This window comes from Lepisma saccharinum, chromosome 20 (genome assembly GCF_977018435.1).
Source record: "Lepisma saccharinum chromosome 20, izLepSacc3.1, whole genome shotgun sequence".
Classification (NCBI taxonomy): domain Eukaryota; kingdom Metazoa; phylum Arthropoda; class Insecta; order Zygentoma; family Lepismatidae; genus Lepisma; species Lepisma saccharinum.
Window position 1 is genome coordinate 60,741,768 of NC_139248.1, and position 18,462 is coordinate 60,760,229.

Below are 18,462 nucleotides of genomic sequence, written 5' to 3' on the forward strand. Positions count from 1 at the left end.
TTCCGGTAAGGTTAGGTTAGGTAGGGTCACTACAGGTTACAATAGTTAAAAATTGGTTTCGAAAAAAATATGCATAGCCCCACACACCATTCTAGCATAGCCCCACGAACCATTGACGCATAGCCCCACGAACCATTGACACATAGCCCCACAAACCATTTGCGGAAACGTACCTTTTTCTGTTACAAAAACACGTGTTTGGAAACACTGACGGGGATTACGTTATCACACACAGGCTACATCCACCTGGAAGTAAATGGATGCAAGAGCTTTCGTCCATCGGTCACACATTTATATCGAAAAATGGATGATTTACCGGCAAAATTCAATGAACGATGCGAGAAAACACTTCCCCGAACTTCCACAAGTCTAAAGAAACTGCATTCGGTAAGTAATTTCTCCTGTAAATTTGATGAAATCCGTTTGTCCGATACGAGAAATTTACCAATATCACTTTTCGAACTTACGTGCCACAATTCTCAAACATAATGCAAGATAACATTGATTTTTAGCATGGCATGGAGATATGCATTTACATTCAAATCCATCGATAAGATATGAGTACACTTTTTGGGTACAGAAAGGTCTTCTTTTTATCGTAATAACAATCGGTCTAGGTCTACTCTAACCTGCTCGGTGGAATCAGCTCCTTTTCAATCCCGACACTAGGGGCGCCACCTATGCTGTTATTTTCCAGGAACCACCACTTTTGTAATCGCTGTTTTAAGAGCGTTGTGGACAGGAGAGATAACCACCGTTAGTTCCCATAGACGTCATATTAACGCTGCTCCACTAAATTAAGTTGTTTTCCAATAATTGGGCGGTGCAAGTGGGGAAAACCACCATTGAAAACTCACAGACTCATGAAAACACTTAATAGAGTATGACGTGCTCTTGCACAAGGGAAGGATATCAGGATAGTCCACTACTAGCTATAAATGGACATGTACATTCTAATATTGTACAATAATATGGGAATGAAAACTGGAACAAGTGGTACACGGGACGAGGTTCTATGCATCTAATGTCAGATATTTCAACGTTTAAAGCCCATTTTATACATTTCGTTTTGTGAGATTTATTCAGAACATCATTTGGTGCCTTGCATTTGTCAAGGTTACTGCGAGACAGTGATTCAATCACAAGAAATTAGAAAGGAATACTGGTTCTGCCATCTATCTGTCTTGCCAGTAATCACAGGTTTGTGTTTCATGTGCTACACGGTGTGCATAAAATTTCGAAGCAATGGGATATTTCATTCCTTACAGAATACGGAAGATCGTTTCTTTCCTGAAGACATTTAAATGCAAACTCTCTGCCATGCAGAACACACCGGGCTACATTCTTGCAGGTTAACAATGCTATGGCCCCTTGATCCACGGTCAATAAAATATCCTGTGAGTTTTTTTTTTTATTATTTCGTCGTCCATGTTTATTTGTTATTGTTCTTCAGACGCAAAGAGACGTCAAACGCAATACCAGGTATCAAACGAAGTCACCAGCAACACATTAGGCAGTGTGGGTACTTAAGAAATTTCAAGAAGGAGAAATGATCCACGGCAAGCCTCAAAACGCTGTCCATCATTGAGGATATGGGACACGCATGCCATTGTGGCAGGTTTTTTTCAACATCTGCCACTGCGAATAGTTTTCTCAAAATGTTGAATGATAAAATGATACTGTTAAACAAAATTCGTCCTGGGAAATATATAAGCAGAAGGAGGCTATGCGAAAACTGGAGGAAGGGGGCAAGGACAGTTTACTTTTTCTTGGTAAATAAGACTTAACATTAAGAGGCCGTGGTGTGGGACCAAAAGGTGGGGGGCAACCGCCCCCCACCGCCTCCCTAATCGCCGCCACTGTCAGAAACGCATGGTCAAACCTCTTCAGCAATGTGTGGACAATGGTGGTGGATATGTTGTGCAGAGATATTGTTTCTTATTGGTGTCAGATTTAAAGAAGTACTTTAGGAGAAAACTTCGAAGAGGGAGGAGCAGTTTGGTTGTCTATCCAGTTAATGAAGACAAGTCATTAAAGGGAGCATTTTGCACAATATACATCCCAGATTCGCGACTCGTGCAAAATAGCTAAACTCCAGACGCAACAGCCCTTTAAGGAATAAGGCTTACTAATTAACTTTTCGTTGGGTGACGCGATGTAAACGCATCGAGTCCAGTCACTGCGGTTTTCTGGTTTTCTAGACCTGGATCCGCTACTATTGCGTGTACGGTAGGGTCCTCCCGGTGTAGGGTCAATAACGATGCCACTAAAGATCGAACCCAGAATCGATCGTAACACGTAACACGTGACAACGCTAGACATTCAGACATGTGGCCGATTTCTGCATCGCTCCGTAAAACCTGAATGACACGGAACTGGATATCCAGTAGGAATGCTCTAGTTGACGCTGGACTGGCTACCCATTTGCTAGTTCTCGCCCCACACGGTACTTGCTACACTGTACTTGTCGATAGTCTTTTGTTCCCATAATGGCGGCCGCGCGAGATGTGAACAACGTGTCACTTCACACTTTTAAAATACGATAACTATTCAACCGAGACGAATATCGCTTCGTATTAAATGGTTTTAGGTAGAGATGAATGACGCTGATAAAATACATACTTCACAATGTTTACTGTACACGTATGGAAGAATAGTTTAGCTCTTTCAATTGTAAACATGCCTTTCGTGCTATATGCACTCGGAAACCACAGACAAAAAACGCTACTTTGCAAACTCACAGATTATCTTCATATGACCAAACTTTGCTCTGATTGGCTCCAAAGAATCTAGTCGTAGAAAGTTAGTAGCAATTAGAACATGTCCTACTCCTCGAAACCAGTCAAGCAGTCAGCCAGGCGGCCATGATTTCTACCTAGAAAGTCAGTTCATCGCCAACTATGGCATTCCAACTAGAAATACAGTTTCGTGTGATAGGGGCTTAAGAGTGGTGTGCAAAACTAAATTAAAGTTCGGATTTCCAGCAAACTCGCTGCGTAAATTTTCGCTAGTGTGCACGGTGCTTAAGAGATAAAAAATTATCGAAGTCTGTTTCAGTGGGTATGAGTTGAGAAAAAACAATGTTTTCTTGCAGATAGCAACGGTTACTAACCTCCTACATTGGAAAGGAATTTATAACATGCAGTGAGAAGAATTCAAAGCCACCCACGCGTCAAAGAAGAAATAAATTCTTCCTGGCGTTTTAGATAAATGTTTCACTTTGGAGTGGAGTAGTTTCTCCAAGCTGCCAAGTTGAATAACGACCAATAACCAGGTTTCGTAGATCAGGTGTAACGTTACATTTAGTCACATATATTTCAATGTAAGTGCTTGGAGTCTGAATTTTTTTCTTTAACTTCGACGATGGTGATAAATGATGATCTGGTGAAACATGATGGAACAAATGAAATGCTACATTCGTACGTTAACCTGGTGCTGAACTTACGACCCTGGCTGTGCATTCTGTTACGAAAAACATATTCTACATCTATCTTTTAAGTTAATACCGTTTTGGGCAATTGTCAGATCGTATTGCGGTTATATCCATGTTTCCTACAGTATCCAAAACACATTTTTAGTTTTTACGTTAGTTATTTCTAAACTTAAAGCTTCGGTCGCATTTGTGTCGCTCTCTAGATACTGATTAGTACGCACATTCTAACCGAGACCGACACATCTGTATGTGAATCTATGGTTATTTCGTCGTCATGAAATATTTAATTATTTTCTGTTGTTTTGCATACTTGAAGACGCTTTAGATTTATCCGGACCAATCAGAAGCTCCAGAAGGCAGTAATTGTGTCATATTATAACACATTCCGAACAGTAATATACCTTCACCGGGGATCGAACTCGCAATCCTTTGATTACAAGGCGTCAGGGTGGCCACTACACTATCGGGGAGACCCTGAGAGAGTGAAATAAGATTGATTTAAGATATGTGCATCGCCACAAAATGACAACCTTCAATGTATACGGGGAAATATTCTCTTATCTAAAACTCTTACTTAAAAGCTTTAAGGAAGGGGTATAAGAAGCCCCTTGAGGTTGTAAAGGGACCTACACACATTAAAAGACAAAAGTTTAAAAATTAAGAATAAACTAAAAAGTTCTTCAGAGACAGTGGAAGAGGCCAGCTCTTCGTGAAAAGCTAAAAACGTTTGTTAAAACACTGTTGACATATCCCAACAAGGATTACAAACAGTTGGAAAGAAGAAGGGAAGGCAAAAACGGCACATTCATCGGCACATTTCTTGCGAGCGAAAAAAATGAAGGAAGAAATTTCCGTCTTACTGAGAATAAAAACATCTCGTTGGTATTTAAATGGTGTTCTGTTTCCGCGTTAAGGAGGTTTCCGCCTTAAGCAGATCATTTTCAGGTATAAAATCGGTCCGTTCTGGGGACTTCTTTTTCCGCATTTACAGGTTTCCTTCTTATAGAGGTCCCTGGATATGCAGTTTTTACTGTATTAGTACTCAGTCCACGCTGGCCTGGCACTTGATAATTTGTCTTTCCATTCTGTCGTATTAGTATTATTACTGCAGTCGTTGCACGCTTTGAAGGGCTGAATACAAATCGAGTTCGTGAGCGCAGTGTAGCCAGCGACCGTGGTCTGATGAAGCGCAGGTGAAGTTGCGTGGGAACATTCTTTGTTTTCAAGGAGATGATGTTCAATGCATAAATAAAATTTTAAAACATATTGCAACGTCCCCCGGTTGTACTCCAGTCGTCACAAAGTTAGTCCGCTACTCCTTTAGTCGGGAACATGAGAATCTTCGCAAATCATCAGGGCTTGATGGGTAGAAAAGAAACACAACACTGTTTTCAAAGTTAAACGCAGTTTTATAATCGCGTATATTTCATAATCACTTACCAATAAAACACTAGAACGTTCAATACTAACGTTGGGCAATTCACTCACATATAGCGAAAGTTAAATTACATGATTAATTGCTTACTTTCAACTTATCGGCCAGCAGAAAACTTGAAAACCAAAAATCTATACTTGAATTCTCTCAGTTTCCAAGTTCTTATTGATCCTTCACCTGTTTTCCAAACTCATTCTGTCGTCAGGTGAGAAACATTCAGGTGGGTTCACTTCCTCTGATGAGAGGAGAAAGTGACGCCAACACGAACAGATTATGACGTATTTATAAACATCTATACAAGTTCCAAACACAACTGGATCAATCTAACTATAGTTGTCTATGACAACTTGCACATTATTTGAAATAGCAAACAATTAAAAATCTTAACGTCTTACAAATATAAAACCTTAAACTCTCAGGTTCGTTACAATTGCCCCTCGTCCGGGGAAAATTTTTGAAGAAATTGTAATTTGCAAGTTCTGAAAAAAATTTTGAGTACATAATGAAACATTAAATACAGAAATTATCTTGACACTAAATCAACTTCACCAACCAATGCTTGTCTGTGTTCTTGAGAACAATTAAAGATCCTAAGATTGTCAAAATTTACTCGATCGATCGGGTTCTTGGACTTTGGATGTAACAGTAGGGTAGTATTGCTTCGAACATCTGTTGCAATGTAGGGAGCAATATATAGCTCAAACAACTTAGCGATGGTTTTATTTTTCCTAGAACTTAGTTTGTGATTTCTTACGAGCACCAAATCTCCTTCCTTTAGCTGAAGAGCATTGCACTTGACTTTGAATTTTCTCCTATCACTTTTCGAGCGTTCCCTTTTCTTCGCCATAAACATCTTTATATCCCAGTTAGTTAAATGAGGATCATCGTCGTTATCAGGCCAATAAAAGTGGTCCACAGGGCGATTGAAAAATAGTTCTGATGGGGCATACCCAGTAGTATCCGAAACAGAGTTGTTCAGTAACCAGGCAATTTCTGATAAATATTTCGACCAACTTTGATGTTCGTGGTGACAAAATAACCTGAGCAGTCGAACAATCTCCTGATTCATACGTTCTATAGTATTACTACTAGGGCGATAGGCCGTAGTGAATAAATACTTAACACCCTTTTTGTCCAAATATTCTTTCCACAGCGCAGAAGTCAATTGTGTACCTCGATCCGATAAGATTGCCTTAACTTTAGGAAAATGGGTGAAGTACCCTTTCTCCATCACAGTGATTATTTCCTTGGCGGTGCCACGCCTCAGTGGGTAAACGGAGAAGAATTTTGTTCCTAAATCTACCAAGGATAGAATGTATTGGAATCCTTGGGGCATGGGCAATTTTTCGATCAGGTCTATTGATAGTAATTCGTGAGGACTCTTTTGATTAATATGTAACTTGTCTTTGATGATTCCTAACTTGTCCATTTTAGTCTTGGCACATACGAGGCAATCCCTAGTGTGCTTAGCAACATCCTGTTTCATCTTTGGCCAAAAGTATCTACTTTTTATTCTCTTTAGGGTTTTTGCTACCACGAAATGTCCTAGTTCGTCGTGATTTTCCCGAAGCACTTTTTCTTTGAACTTTAAAGGGACACACAATTTCGAAGTAAATTCTTCACCGGAGGTTTTTCGGAATAAGATACTTACATAAACCTGATACACGTTTTTCACCTTAGTTTCAGTCGGAGAGTCTTCAGATTCTGGCTGATTCAAAAGCTTTATTATGCTCTGACAAGAAACATCATCTTCTTGAGCTTCAGCCCAATTTGTTATGTCCTCTATTTCTCCTCTTTCTTGCCATATATAATTTACATGGAAATAGTTAGCTTCTTCCTTCCCTTAGCCTTCATCGATGGGATAGCGATTCAGAATATCCGGTACCACGTTATCCTTTCCTTGGATGTATTTAATTTCAAAAGAGTAAGACTGCAATTTTAGAGACAACCTTATAAGCCTGCTATTCCAATTTTTAGAATTTTGAAGCCACATTAATCCACGATGATCTGTGTATATTTTAAAATGCCTTCCTCTCAAATATATTTCAAATTTGTTGATACCAAAAAGAATAGCCAAACATTCCAATGTCCTGAGCGATGTGCGAGAACAATCAGCTCTATCAGCTGGACTTCTCTTTGGAAGACAAAAATACTAACGGCTTTCTTATTCAGTGATGTTTCAAGGAAATTTCATTACGGAATCCGATACGAACGAAATTATGCAATATGTAAGGATAGCGTCTTTCACGAGGCACTGCTTACCCGGGGCAAACTCGATTACAAAATAATTTTGTTTTGGAAAGGCGGCTCTCGGCGTATAATTTATCTTTTATGGGGGGGGGGTGTCCATCCTTCAATTCAAATTTTCTTTTTACCTCGGGTCCCGGTTGCTAAGCTGGAGAAATCCGAATAGGAAATTGATATGTTAGTCTGCTTGTTAATTTATGATCTGAGGTATAACGCATTCGAAACATTTCGTTGCAACATAAGGAAATCAGTGGCGTTCTGCAGGGGCAAGCAAATGGGGCCAGCTAGACTACAGTATTTGTATCTTTGTTATTTACCGTCGGTTTTCTGCCACTTCTGGACAAGTGATGGTTAAGTTAAATTAATGAAGAGGCACTCACAAATACACACATTCCGTGATTCGAACTCAGGAACTTCGATGACGAGTTCGAAAGTCAACCACTGACAGGCTCGGACACCAAGGTGACCAGCTATACATCTGCAACGTAATGTTCTTGCCTGTAGCACTATGAGCAACGTATGTGGCAACGTGAAGGTAATAGGGGACAAAATGAACATAGCTAATCAGTGACATTCCCATGAATGTTGACGGGGCCATAACCCCCCCCCCCTTTTGGCACACGGATGGCTAATAAAATTGGTATGTGTATTTTTCTTGTTTAGTCACTCCGGCTAATTGCAACGATGGTGATCATTGATTATTACATGGAATTGATTGATTTAGTTTATTTTACTTCGCGTTTTGTGCCTCTTGGCTAATTTGCGAAGATGGGGATGAGTGATGAAATGATGAAATTGATGAATGAACACTCACAAAGAACACCAAGGTTCACGCATGGATTTGAACCCGAAAATATCGGTGGCGAAATCGAAAATCAATAACTTAAAGCTCTCGGACACTGACTCAGCCTAATGAACTGCCAAGAACACCCTGTACGATTTCCGAAATTTGCAAATATTTAAGAACTTGTTTCCAAATTTCTGGAACACCTTTTTCAAGGAGAGTCGGCACTTCTCTAACAATGCTTTTTCAACTGCTTTGTTGTAAATTCCGATCTCCAATAAAGAAGGACCAGCAAAGCTTTATTATAATTTTTGACTGTCTGAAATGCATTTCCAAGTATGTATGTATATACTGTGTATATAAACTCATAGTGGTAACGTTCTAGCCTTGTAATCAAAAGATCACGGGCTCGATACTTGGTGAAGGCAAGATGTGGTTCTGACCCTACTTTAAACTGTAAGATTAGTCCCTATTACCCTTTCTGTGCATAAAATTAACTTAAAGGCAAAATCAAACAAACACACAAACTATTTATACGAGGCGCATTTAAAAAATAACGGCCGATTGATTATATCAAAGAAGAAAAGAAATGTGGCAACATTGTATTAGTGGTTACAAACACGTATGTATCTACGTACTTCATTTCTCAATATAGTCATCATAATTTTCCAAGGGATTCTGGTACCGTTGAAGAAGCTTTTACATACCCTTTGCATAGAAATTCTCCGCCTGACATTTCAGCCAATCCAACACGTGATAGTTACTAGGTGCAAGGTTCGTATTATACGAGGAGTAATAAAAAAAGTTCCATTCGAACCTCTCAATCGTCTGTAGAGTGTGGTCTAGCGTTGTCGTGGATAAGAATAGTTCCTGAGAGCAGGATTCCACATCGTCGGTTTTCTATGGCACGTCTGAATTTTGATACCATTTCACAGTATGGCTGAGATGCAATTGTTTTCCCCCGCTCCATGAAATCCACCAAAAACACCTTTTTCGTCCCAGAACACAGTTGCCATGACTTTTCATGCAGATGGGGTTTGCTTGATTTTTTTCGTCTTTTGGGTGTGAATGTACAACACCATTGCCCTATTCTTCCTTCACTCACTACCTTCGGACCATATACTTCACACAAATTCTCTGTGAATTTCGGCAGCATTTGACGTTAAGAAATTCAATCACATACCGTACTTCTCAACAGGCGTGATTGTGTATTCGGGCAGCCATTATAACACGCTCTAACTTACACAATACCAAAAGCTGACTAGCAAAAACATGATTGTTAGGTCGCCAATGGACCAGTTGATGTTATTGCGCAGTCGCGATGCGATCGCTGTTTCCAGTCAAATCGGCCCTTTCTTTTGAAGTGTCCCTCGTATATATAAGTGTCCTGTGTCTATATGGACACGAATTGCTATTGTTTTATTGTGGTTTGTCTACTGTCAAGGGTGTCTGTATTCCATTGTTTTCTGTGTATTATGATCTAGATACATATATTGTATGGTTAACTGTAAGACAAGGAACCAGCCTTAATCTCTGTTATGTAAAACAAGAGATAGATAAATGACATTACCGACGAGTGTGATGATTGAACATTTTTTGTTCATCGGGATATATGTTTTACAGCTAAATGATTACTTTTTACATGCTCCCATTCGCTAAATCTGAAAATGACAATCATTGACAGATTCTTCATGTTACAGTGGCCATCGTGAGAAGTATAATAGTATGCGTGACGAATGACACTCAGTACACACATCAGGTCCCATCTGTATTGCACATTACCACCGTTGAAAATAGTTCAAATTCTGAACGACCCTATTCAAATTCGCCACTGACCGACCTTCTATATTATGTATATAGGACTACATATACAAAAACTAAATACGTACTAACATTTATATTCAAGGTACATTCTACGAATGTATTAACAATAGTGAAAGTTCAGAGACAATGCCAAAACAGATAAATATGTTGCATGAAATGTTATATACTCACAGTTGGAGCAGTTTAGTTAGATTCACGAACGTCTTGGCTTCTAACGTGGTAAGTTGATTATTGGAAATAAACCTGAAATGAGAGAAAAGGTTAGAAATGTAACTTAAAAACTACGAACGAAGAAAACAAACCAGCATTTTCATCAGTAAACTAGACATTTCCAACATGATTAAAGAGAAACTAAAAGAAAACAAATAGATATAAACACAGGAGAGAAATTGAAGAAGGATGAGAGAAAGACAAACCAAAGATAATGAAACACAACAAAGAAAAGAGATATAAACCAAGAAAGAGAGAACGAAAGGAGAAAAGTTATAAAGAGAGAAAGTGAAAGAAAGCAAGAAGGAAAAAAGAACCTCCCTATCTCACTTGCGTAGTTAAAACTCCAGGAATTGTAAATAGCCTCAATATCGGTCCGGGAGATAAAAAACTAGCAACAGTAAATATCGGATGTTTCAACAGAAATGCCGTGATTTCAAATGACCCTAAAAAATATTTAGTATATTCACAGTAATAATTTATATATATTATGATTGACAAAAGTCTAAAATTTAATTTTTGGCAACCTATAATCCACATGAACGAAGGAGACACCTCTGTACGCACAAAAGGTTTTGGTATGGTGGTGTATCGAAACGTGGCTTGATTGGACCTTTCTTTTTTGATGGCTATGTCACATCAGAAAATTATTTGCAAATGCTGCAGGAATACTTCATTCCTGGTCTTCGACGGAAACGTTGCCCAATTCGTCAGCAATGGTTCCAGCAAGACCGAGCTAGGCCGCATACAACTGAACCTGTCCTGACAATCGCTACACATATTTATTTCAAAATGGTTTAGAGTGGCCTCCAACTAGCCCTGATTTAAACCCGTGAGACTATTTCTTGTGGGGTTTCCTAAAGCAGGGAGTTTTCAAACGAGGACTGTGATAACTAGATGATTTGAAAGCAAACATCGAACACTGTACTGCACAAGTTAGTCGTTCAACCCTTGGTCAGATATTTGACAACATGTGCAACCAGGTGCAAGAAGTGATAAATCGTCAAGGTGGACATTTCTAACATGTTTTCCATTAAACTTTTGCGTTTTCTCTATCAGATTATGTATTTTTTTTTTAGTAGTTATCATAAATATTTTAAAATGCCATTTGAAATCACGGCGTTTCTGGTGAAACACCCGGTAGGTACTGGACCGTAAGAAACCTTCTTGTGTTTCAAGTATTTCAATTCGGTCCCGGAACATTTTTCCACGATCAATTTAAATGCGGTCCAAGTTCGGTATTGAAATGAAACAATATGCAGCTTGGAACGTACGCGAGAAAAATATTCCGGTTCTGTTACCAATAGAACCAGTTAGATTTGATGGGTTTATGGGACTTTAACAATCCTTTTAAAATGTAACATGTAGTCAGTTGATTAAGTGTTTTTATTATATTGAACTTAAAACTTTTATTTTGTATTTTCTGGATGACGTAATACTTGAAAAACAAGACAAAGTGAGATGGGTCAATCCCAAAAAAACCTATTCAAACAACATAATGCTTCACATATTCATTTTCAAATTCAGATTGCTATGTGGTACTGGTGTACTAAATACTTATGTCCTCCCACGTGGCCGTGCGGTCTAAAGCGCTATGCTTGGACTTCAACTGCGGGACGGTATAGGTTCGAGTCCGCTTCGGTTCAGTCTCTGGGTTCTCTGTCTGTGTATAGGGAAATCGTGAGGAAATTGGGGAGCTTCGAGTGAGTAGGGTAAACCAGTCTCCGAAATCTCCTTTAACGCCTGGGGGTTCGACGTGCTGACCCCACGTCACCCCATTACCGGTTGAAGATCTCCACACCTCTTTGTAGGGTTGTGGGAAAGAGACCGGCAGTTGGGAGATAGGCCAAAGCCCTTCAAGGGCTGTCGAGCCACGAGTTATTATTATTACTAGATAGTTCTCGTTCAAAATCTTAGTTATCTTACCTAAGGGTTGACACATTTCGCACACAAAATGTAAGGTTCTAGATATGATATTGGATTAAAATATTCATAATGAACTGATTTCATAGAACTATTAAGTACTTTGTAGTGTTTGCAAACCAATGATTAAAACCTTGAATGTGATGACGTACCTTGAATGCATGAAAAACATGGATGAAAATGTGTTATGTGTGTGATGTTTTGAAAATGTAGCGAAATATGACTTCATTTGTCTGTGAAGCGTGTAGACTTAATAATTTTTGTTGGTGAAATGTGCAAATTATATGCATTCACAAATATTTAAATTTTAAGGCATTAAAAAAATAATAATTTTCAGATTAATTAATTTTGTTATTTAAATGGAGTTGGGCCACTTTTCTTTTCGTGGAATAAGCGAAAACCCAATTACAACCTGAATACATAAAGCAGGAAAAGTTGAACATAATGAACATTTCATACACATATCGATACTTCAAATCAGACAAGACATTTATATTAATGAGTAACGCACTATCGAGAAGGAAATTTAATAATACAATAACAGTGTGACGCAATACGCATTGAGAACCAATGCCAACCAATCAAATGCATGCCTCACTCCCACATGTTTCAGCGAATATATTTCATCACCCAGCGCTTTACAGGTTAAAGTCTGGTCAAAAGGAAGAACATACAGCCGTTGTTTTAAACGTACAATGACCGTGTTAAGCTGATAATCGTGGCTACGCATCAGGAGCGGCGCCAGGGGGCTCGCGCACCTCCTAATTTTCTTCTGCGCCCCCTTCAGCACCCCCTATTCAAAACCTATATTGAAAACATTAACTCTTAGAGTGTCATATGTCGTAGTCACATTGAGCGCCCGAATGTTAATTATACTTTTTATTTGTAGTCATCCCTCATTCTGTCATATTTTCCTGCCTTTGACATTCTTTTTTTATGAATACTGGGCCAACAGGGGGAGGGGGTTATAACCTACACCAACCCCCCTTGGGCACGCCACCACAACTTAGTGTTAACACGTTGCACATGTATTTTCTTGTTTTTTAGGTCGCGCCTAAATATATGTTATACATGAAAGTTATACAATCATGTGTACAAAATGAATTATGCTCGTCATGCATTTTCTGTCTTTCAAAAATACAGTTTGTTTGCTTGTTTTCAATTATTAGCTAATGTGAAATTGAACGTGTTGAAAAATTATTTCAAATCCTTTGTCCAACACAAATGCTTTAACACCGGATTCTTCCTTTTTTGCGTGATTTACGAGGATAATAAAGTATTTGATACTACTACTACTACCTACTGCTGCTACTACTACTACTATACTACTACGACTAATAATAATGTCAATATTATTATTGACAAGTTTATTTTTGTACTTGTCTTCTCCCCCACCCCGCAGAAAATATTCGTGGTTGCGACTCTGCTAAAACATGCATGCATATTTCATGCTTTCTTTATTTTCAACATCGCACCCCCTAAATTGTATTCCGCACCCCCTCAGCACCCCCAGGTGATTAATCCTGGCGCCGCCACTGCTACCCATTCCCTTCGCGATGGAGGGTGTCCACTGGATCATACAACGGTCGATATCTCTATGAAAAGAAAATTAGCCTTCCCAACCTGGAGGCTCAGTAGTGCAAAATCCCATGCCCAAAGTCTGACGCTGAAGACCGCGTGGCCACGATGGGAGAGTTATACACAAATGTAAACAATATATTGGAATTTGCCTCTCAATTCCGTGCCTCCACTGCTTATGTTTTAGCAAAGGAAAATACAAAGTGTGCAAAAAAGAATCGAAAAAATCCTTAGCTTCATGCTGAAATAAATGTTAGATGAATAAATAAATATATTAATAATAATTTGCTCCACAATTTTCTCACGAAACTGAGTAGCCACTGGTTCCATACGCCAAAATAAATCTCCGGAAAAAATATTTTCACTTCATAGCTTAGAAACTCGAACCAGCACGAGTTTGATATCCCGTGACCAAAGTCTGACACCGTAAACATTAGCTTTGAATTCTCGTCTCTGGTGCATGCCGTGCCTTTAATGATTGTGTTTTAGCTAATTAAATTTTCAAGCGCGCCACAAAACCACATTGTTATTTCTGAAAAAAAAAATGCCCGTTACTTGTTGCTGAAATAAATGAGAATACGGTTACCACAAGAGAAACAAGTGATTTTATGCAGTAATCGATTCATTGATCTCACCTCCAAAGAAGTTATTACAAATTGCCTAGCTTTACATGCACACTGATAATATCATAGCGTATAAAATATAGAACCGCATAAGAATGAAACGCAATGAAGCGTCAGATGCGTTCCGCCAAATTTGGCGATCAACTAGATAGAATACGTACCCATTTCCGTGTATTTCAAGAGAAATATTCAAATTACGATACACACGGTCTACTAAGTTTTTACACTGGCAACATTGCAACAAGATACATGCTGCAATGTGGCATTTGTCATATATATTACGTAGTGTTACATGTAGCGAGTGTGTAGTGAAATTGGTGTCTGATTTGGTGCAATATCGAGTGAGTTACAGTTTTGAAACTAGCGCAGTGTTTTGTACGCTCGTCATGCATTTCAAAACAGAACAAAGAGTGGCGATTAAGTTTTGTGTAAAACTCAGTAAAACCCCTTCAGAAACAGTTGATATGCTGAAAACTGCTTACGGCAATGAAGCCCTTTGTCTTTCAATTTTTCATTTGGCATCATCGATTCCGTGATGGTCGGGAAGATGTGGCGGATGATCCCAGTGAGAGTCGTCCCTCCACCAGTCGAACTGACGGCAATGTTGAAAAAGTTCGACAAAAACTTGATGAAAACCTGGCACAGTCACTCAGAATAATTGATGATTGCAGCTGTGAACATAACCATTTTAGAGTGCTTGCTACAATGCAATGAGTTAGCCCAGAGCTGGTTGAATCCGATGCTTTGTTCCTGCAGCATGGCCATGCGCTAAGCCACAAGGCAATTATTGTCCAACAGTTTTTGGCACGGAAACAAGTGATTGTGTTAAACAACCCGCCTTATTCGCCAGACTTGGCACTGGCCGACTACTTTTTATTCCTCAAATTGAAATCCCACCTCAAGAGGCACACACCCCCGAAGACGACTGGTGGACAGATAAGAGAGCTATGTAGCAAAAAGGTCAGCCACCAGTTGGGTCCATGATCAGTATAAATATTTTTTTTTCAAACAAAACTTCGAATTTTGCATAATTTCTATGATAATTAAATACCGCGAAAGTGTCACGTGACATATGTGAAGTAAACGAAATCAAATCAATCAGACACAACAGCATAGGCAGAAGCGGCGATTGGATGCCAAAACTGGGGAGCACGAACGGTTTACTTTCTCTTGTAGACTAGGCTCTTATCAGGGTTGCCCTGTCATCATCATCATCATACGATAATATGAGAAAATAAAGGGTTAAATAGGAAATGAAAAGAAAGAGCAAGATATATTAGCAACAATACAGAAAATTAATGAAGACAAAGGCAAGGTTAGTGTAATGTAAAAAAAAAAATAGGTTAAGGAATTTATCTGAACCCGGGACTCCTTGATTACAAGATGCCACCGAGAGGTTAAGTTAAGCAACGATACTCAAGCTTTCTAAAAATTGAAATTGAGCTCTAGAAAGGCTTGCCCATCAGAAGTTAGAGTGGATTTTGCGTTTTAGGATTCATGACGACTTGCAAACCAAGATTAAAAGAGTTGCTGCTAACGTACACGTGAGATAAGTGGAATGTCGTAATTTTAATGGAAATCGGGCGGGTAGACAGGCTGGAGATGGAATGGTTTGGCGGGGATGGACTCTTCATATACATTGCATGAGTTCTGTTGACTCGCATATTGCCTATAGGGTTCTTGATTAAGTATGTAGTGGAAGAACTACATCGCAAATTTCACAACCTCAAGGAGGGAGGTCGTGGGCAATGTGAAAGGGGGGCGTGGGCCCTTTCGCCCAATGTGAAGGTAACGGCAAGAGCTGTCAGGTTGTGAACAAGTCCAATTTAAGTTACGATTTTCTTTTTAATTACAAGTGGTGGAGTAGGCGGGTTAACTTGAAACTAAGCCTAAATAGGCTGTAAATTAGGACTAGTAATGTAATGTAGACGACATGTCATTCGAAGTAAATTTGTTGGCTTCTAACAACTAAAACCCGCTTTAAGCCAAAGCATTTCCTTTAACATTTTTGCTAGCATAAATACTACATACATGCTTCCAGAAATCTTATAGCAGATGGTACTTTACACGAAAGCATTTCATTCAACATTTCAGATAGCTTTTACGATTACCATGTATAATATATACAGCACGAAAGGCACGTTGAATTACACCATCTATGCTGAGTGCACAGTGTTCACAATTGAAATACTAAAATATTCATCCATACGTGTACAGTAAACCCTCTAAAATATGTATTTAAGCAGTGCCATTGCTTTTGTACCTAAAACCATTTAACAGGAATCCTTATTCCTCTTGGTTGAATAGTTATCGTATTTTAAACATGTGAAGTGATACAATGTTTACATCTCACGCGGCCGCCATTACAGCTGCACTCGTGACCTAGAGGTAGCTTCTGATTGGTTATGCTACGAAAAATGCTACGGAAATAGGACGGGTTATATCCTTGAGAAATGCCATGAAGTATGCCATGGCATCTGAAATTCCATAAAATTTCTCACTTTACACGGTAACATTTTGGTCATAGCGTAAATGTTAAGAAAAATGCTAAGGAAAATGGGTATTATTACAGAATATCGGAAGTATCTCCGATTGATTCTAAATTTGGTATACTCACTAATTTTTACCTCGAAATCACGAACATGCAGTTAAAAATTAGCGGTCACGTCTAGAAAATTGGAAATACCGTGCATACATTACCACTATTACCGCTATGATTGTCGATACACTAATATGGTCGCCATGTTTGATGATGTGAACAAGTGAAGTTCGCTATTCGTTCCATGGAGCGTTGCTTTACATGTGGCAATATGGCGTCTTCAGTAAATGTGGAAAACATACTTGCCCCACGAACCATTCACGTAAGGTTAGGTGAGGATAGGTTAGGTTAGGTTAGGCAAGCATAGTTAAAATTTAGGGTATTCATAAACATAGTTTTGTAACGCCAATCATTGCAAAAAATTGTTGTTTCCTTCATAAATCACCGGTGTTTACTTCGTTCACGGACCCCCAATTTCTACTTATTTCGCATTTTAACTGCAGATTCGTGATTAAGACGCCAAAATTAGTGATTATGCCGAATTTGAAAGCAATCGGAGATACTTACGGTATTCTGTAATTGCTCCGGAAAATGTTTTCGTCTAAAGCGGACTTGTGGACGATGTTGCTCATGCATCACGTCATCCACTGTTTTGGCAGGAAGGTAAGAGTTATGCCTTTTGCTAGATTTTGTTCGATTATTGTTTCCACAATCTAAGTAGACGATGTAATGGTAGAATAACACTAGAATCAGAGTGAGTCAAATCATAATTTTCATTAAAAAACTAATTTTTGATGATTTTTTTATTTAAATCAATGTTTTTATTTTAAAAAACGCGCTTAAAATTGTGTGGTATTTGGCATTATAGACATAGATACGCATATTTTTTTTACAGAAAGTTTTTTTTTCCAGTATGCGACCCTGTTTGAATAGTCTATTAAAGAAAAAAATACATGTAAATATACATTTTTTTGTTTCTGATACTGTATATGTAAACCTAATGTGGAAATGTTTGATGAGCATACTGATGAAACTATAATAATTTCAGTAACTTTTCTTCCAGTGAAAATAAAACATACTCCATAATTGTAACTTAAAATATTTATATAGTCTTTGTAGCTGCATTTTGGCGATTTTTGAAATGATAGTTTGAAAAAATATCAGCTGCCATGTTTATTGATAGTTGCGATGGTACAATTCAACATCCTTGGATGCAATGGTCTCTTCCATTGCATCGGCGGACAGTGGTCACTGCCAAAGAGGCACGGATATTAGGGTGCCGCTACCTTCAGGATTAAGAACTAATCCTTCAGTAGACACAACCAAATACCAATGAAACAATCACCACAGTCCGCCTCCAGCTAGCTAGTCGGTAGGGGTGGGACACCACTGAAGGTTTTCATTGCAAATAAAGATAATTATTTAAATCAAAAAAAGATTGGAAACAATTTTACTTGAGTTTAATGCTGATAAGAAGATAAGTAAATAAGAAAGTTTTAGATACACAAGTTCTAGTTCTTTCTGATTGACATTTCCGAGGGGGGGGATGATTACTGAATCATCTGGGCTGGCGCACTGTTGTCTAATTTCGTTTTCTTACCCCTTGCGTGGGTTCCTGGACGACACTGCCGTGGTGAAGCTCCTATTGTTGCGTCCTGTGGTCCTTTATCAAAACACCGGTTCTACACTGGTCAAACCGATCCATTGGTGCATTTAGTTCCTTGCTCACACTTATGTATTTTATAACACTGTCCGCACAATAAACTTGTACTGAAAATAAGCATAGCAACTTGGACGTCAACTTGTTTTTGTCACCTCACACACTTAGGTATCTTAACACTGTCCACCATAATATATCTTACACTC

At 38.7% G+C, this 18,462-nt stretch overlaps 1 protein-coding gene across 1 annotated transcript in view; it reads right to left on the reverse strand.

The window, feature by feature from the left end:
• Positions 1 to 18,462, reverse strand: part of LOC146003488 (relaxin receptor 2-like) — a 354,498-nt gene that overhangs the window by 263,017 nt on the left and 73,019 nt on the right. Inside the window, exon 5 of the mRNA XM_083141779.1 lies at positions 9,895 to 9,966. Coding sequence (XP_082997905.1) covers positions 9,895 to 9,966 — 72 coding nt within the window. The remainder of the gene's footprint in view (positions 1 to 9,894; positions 9,967 to 18,462) is intronic.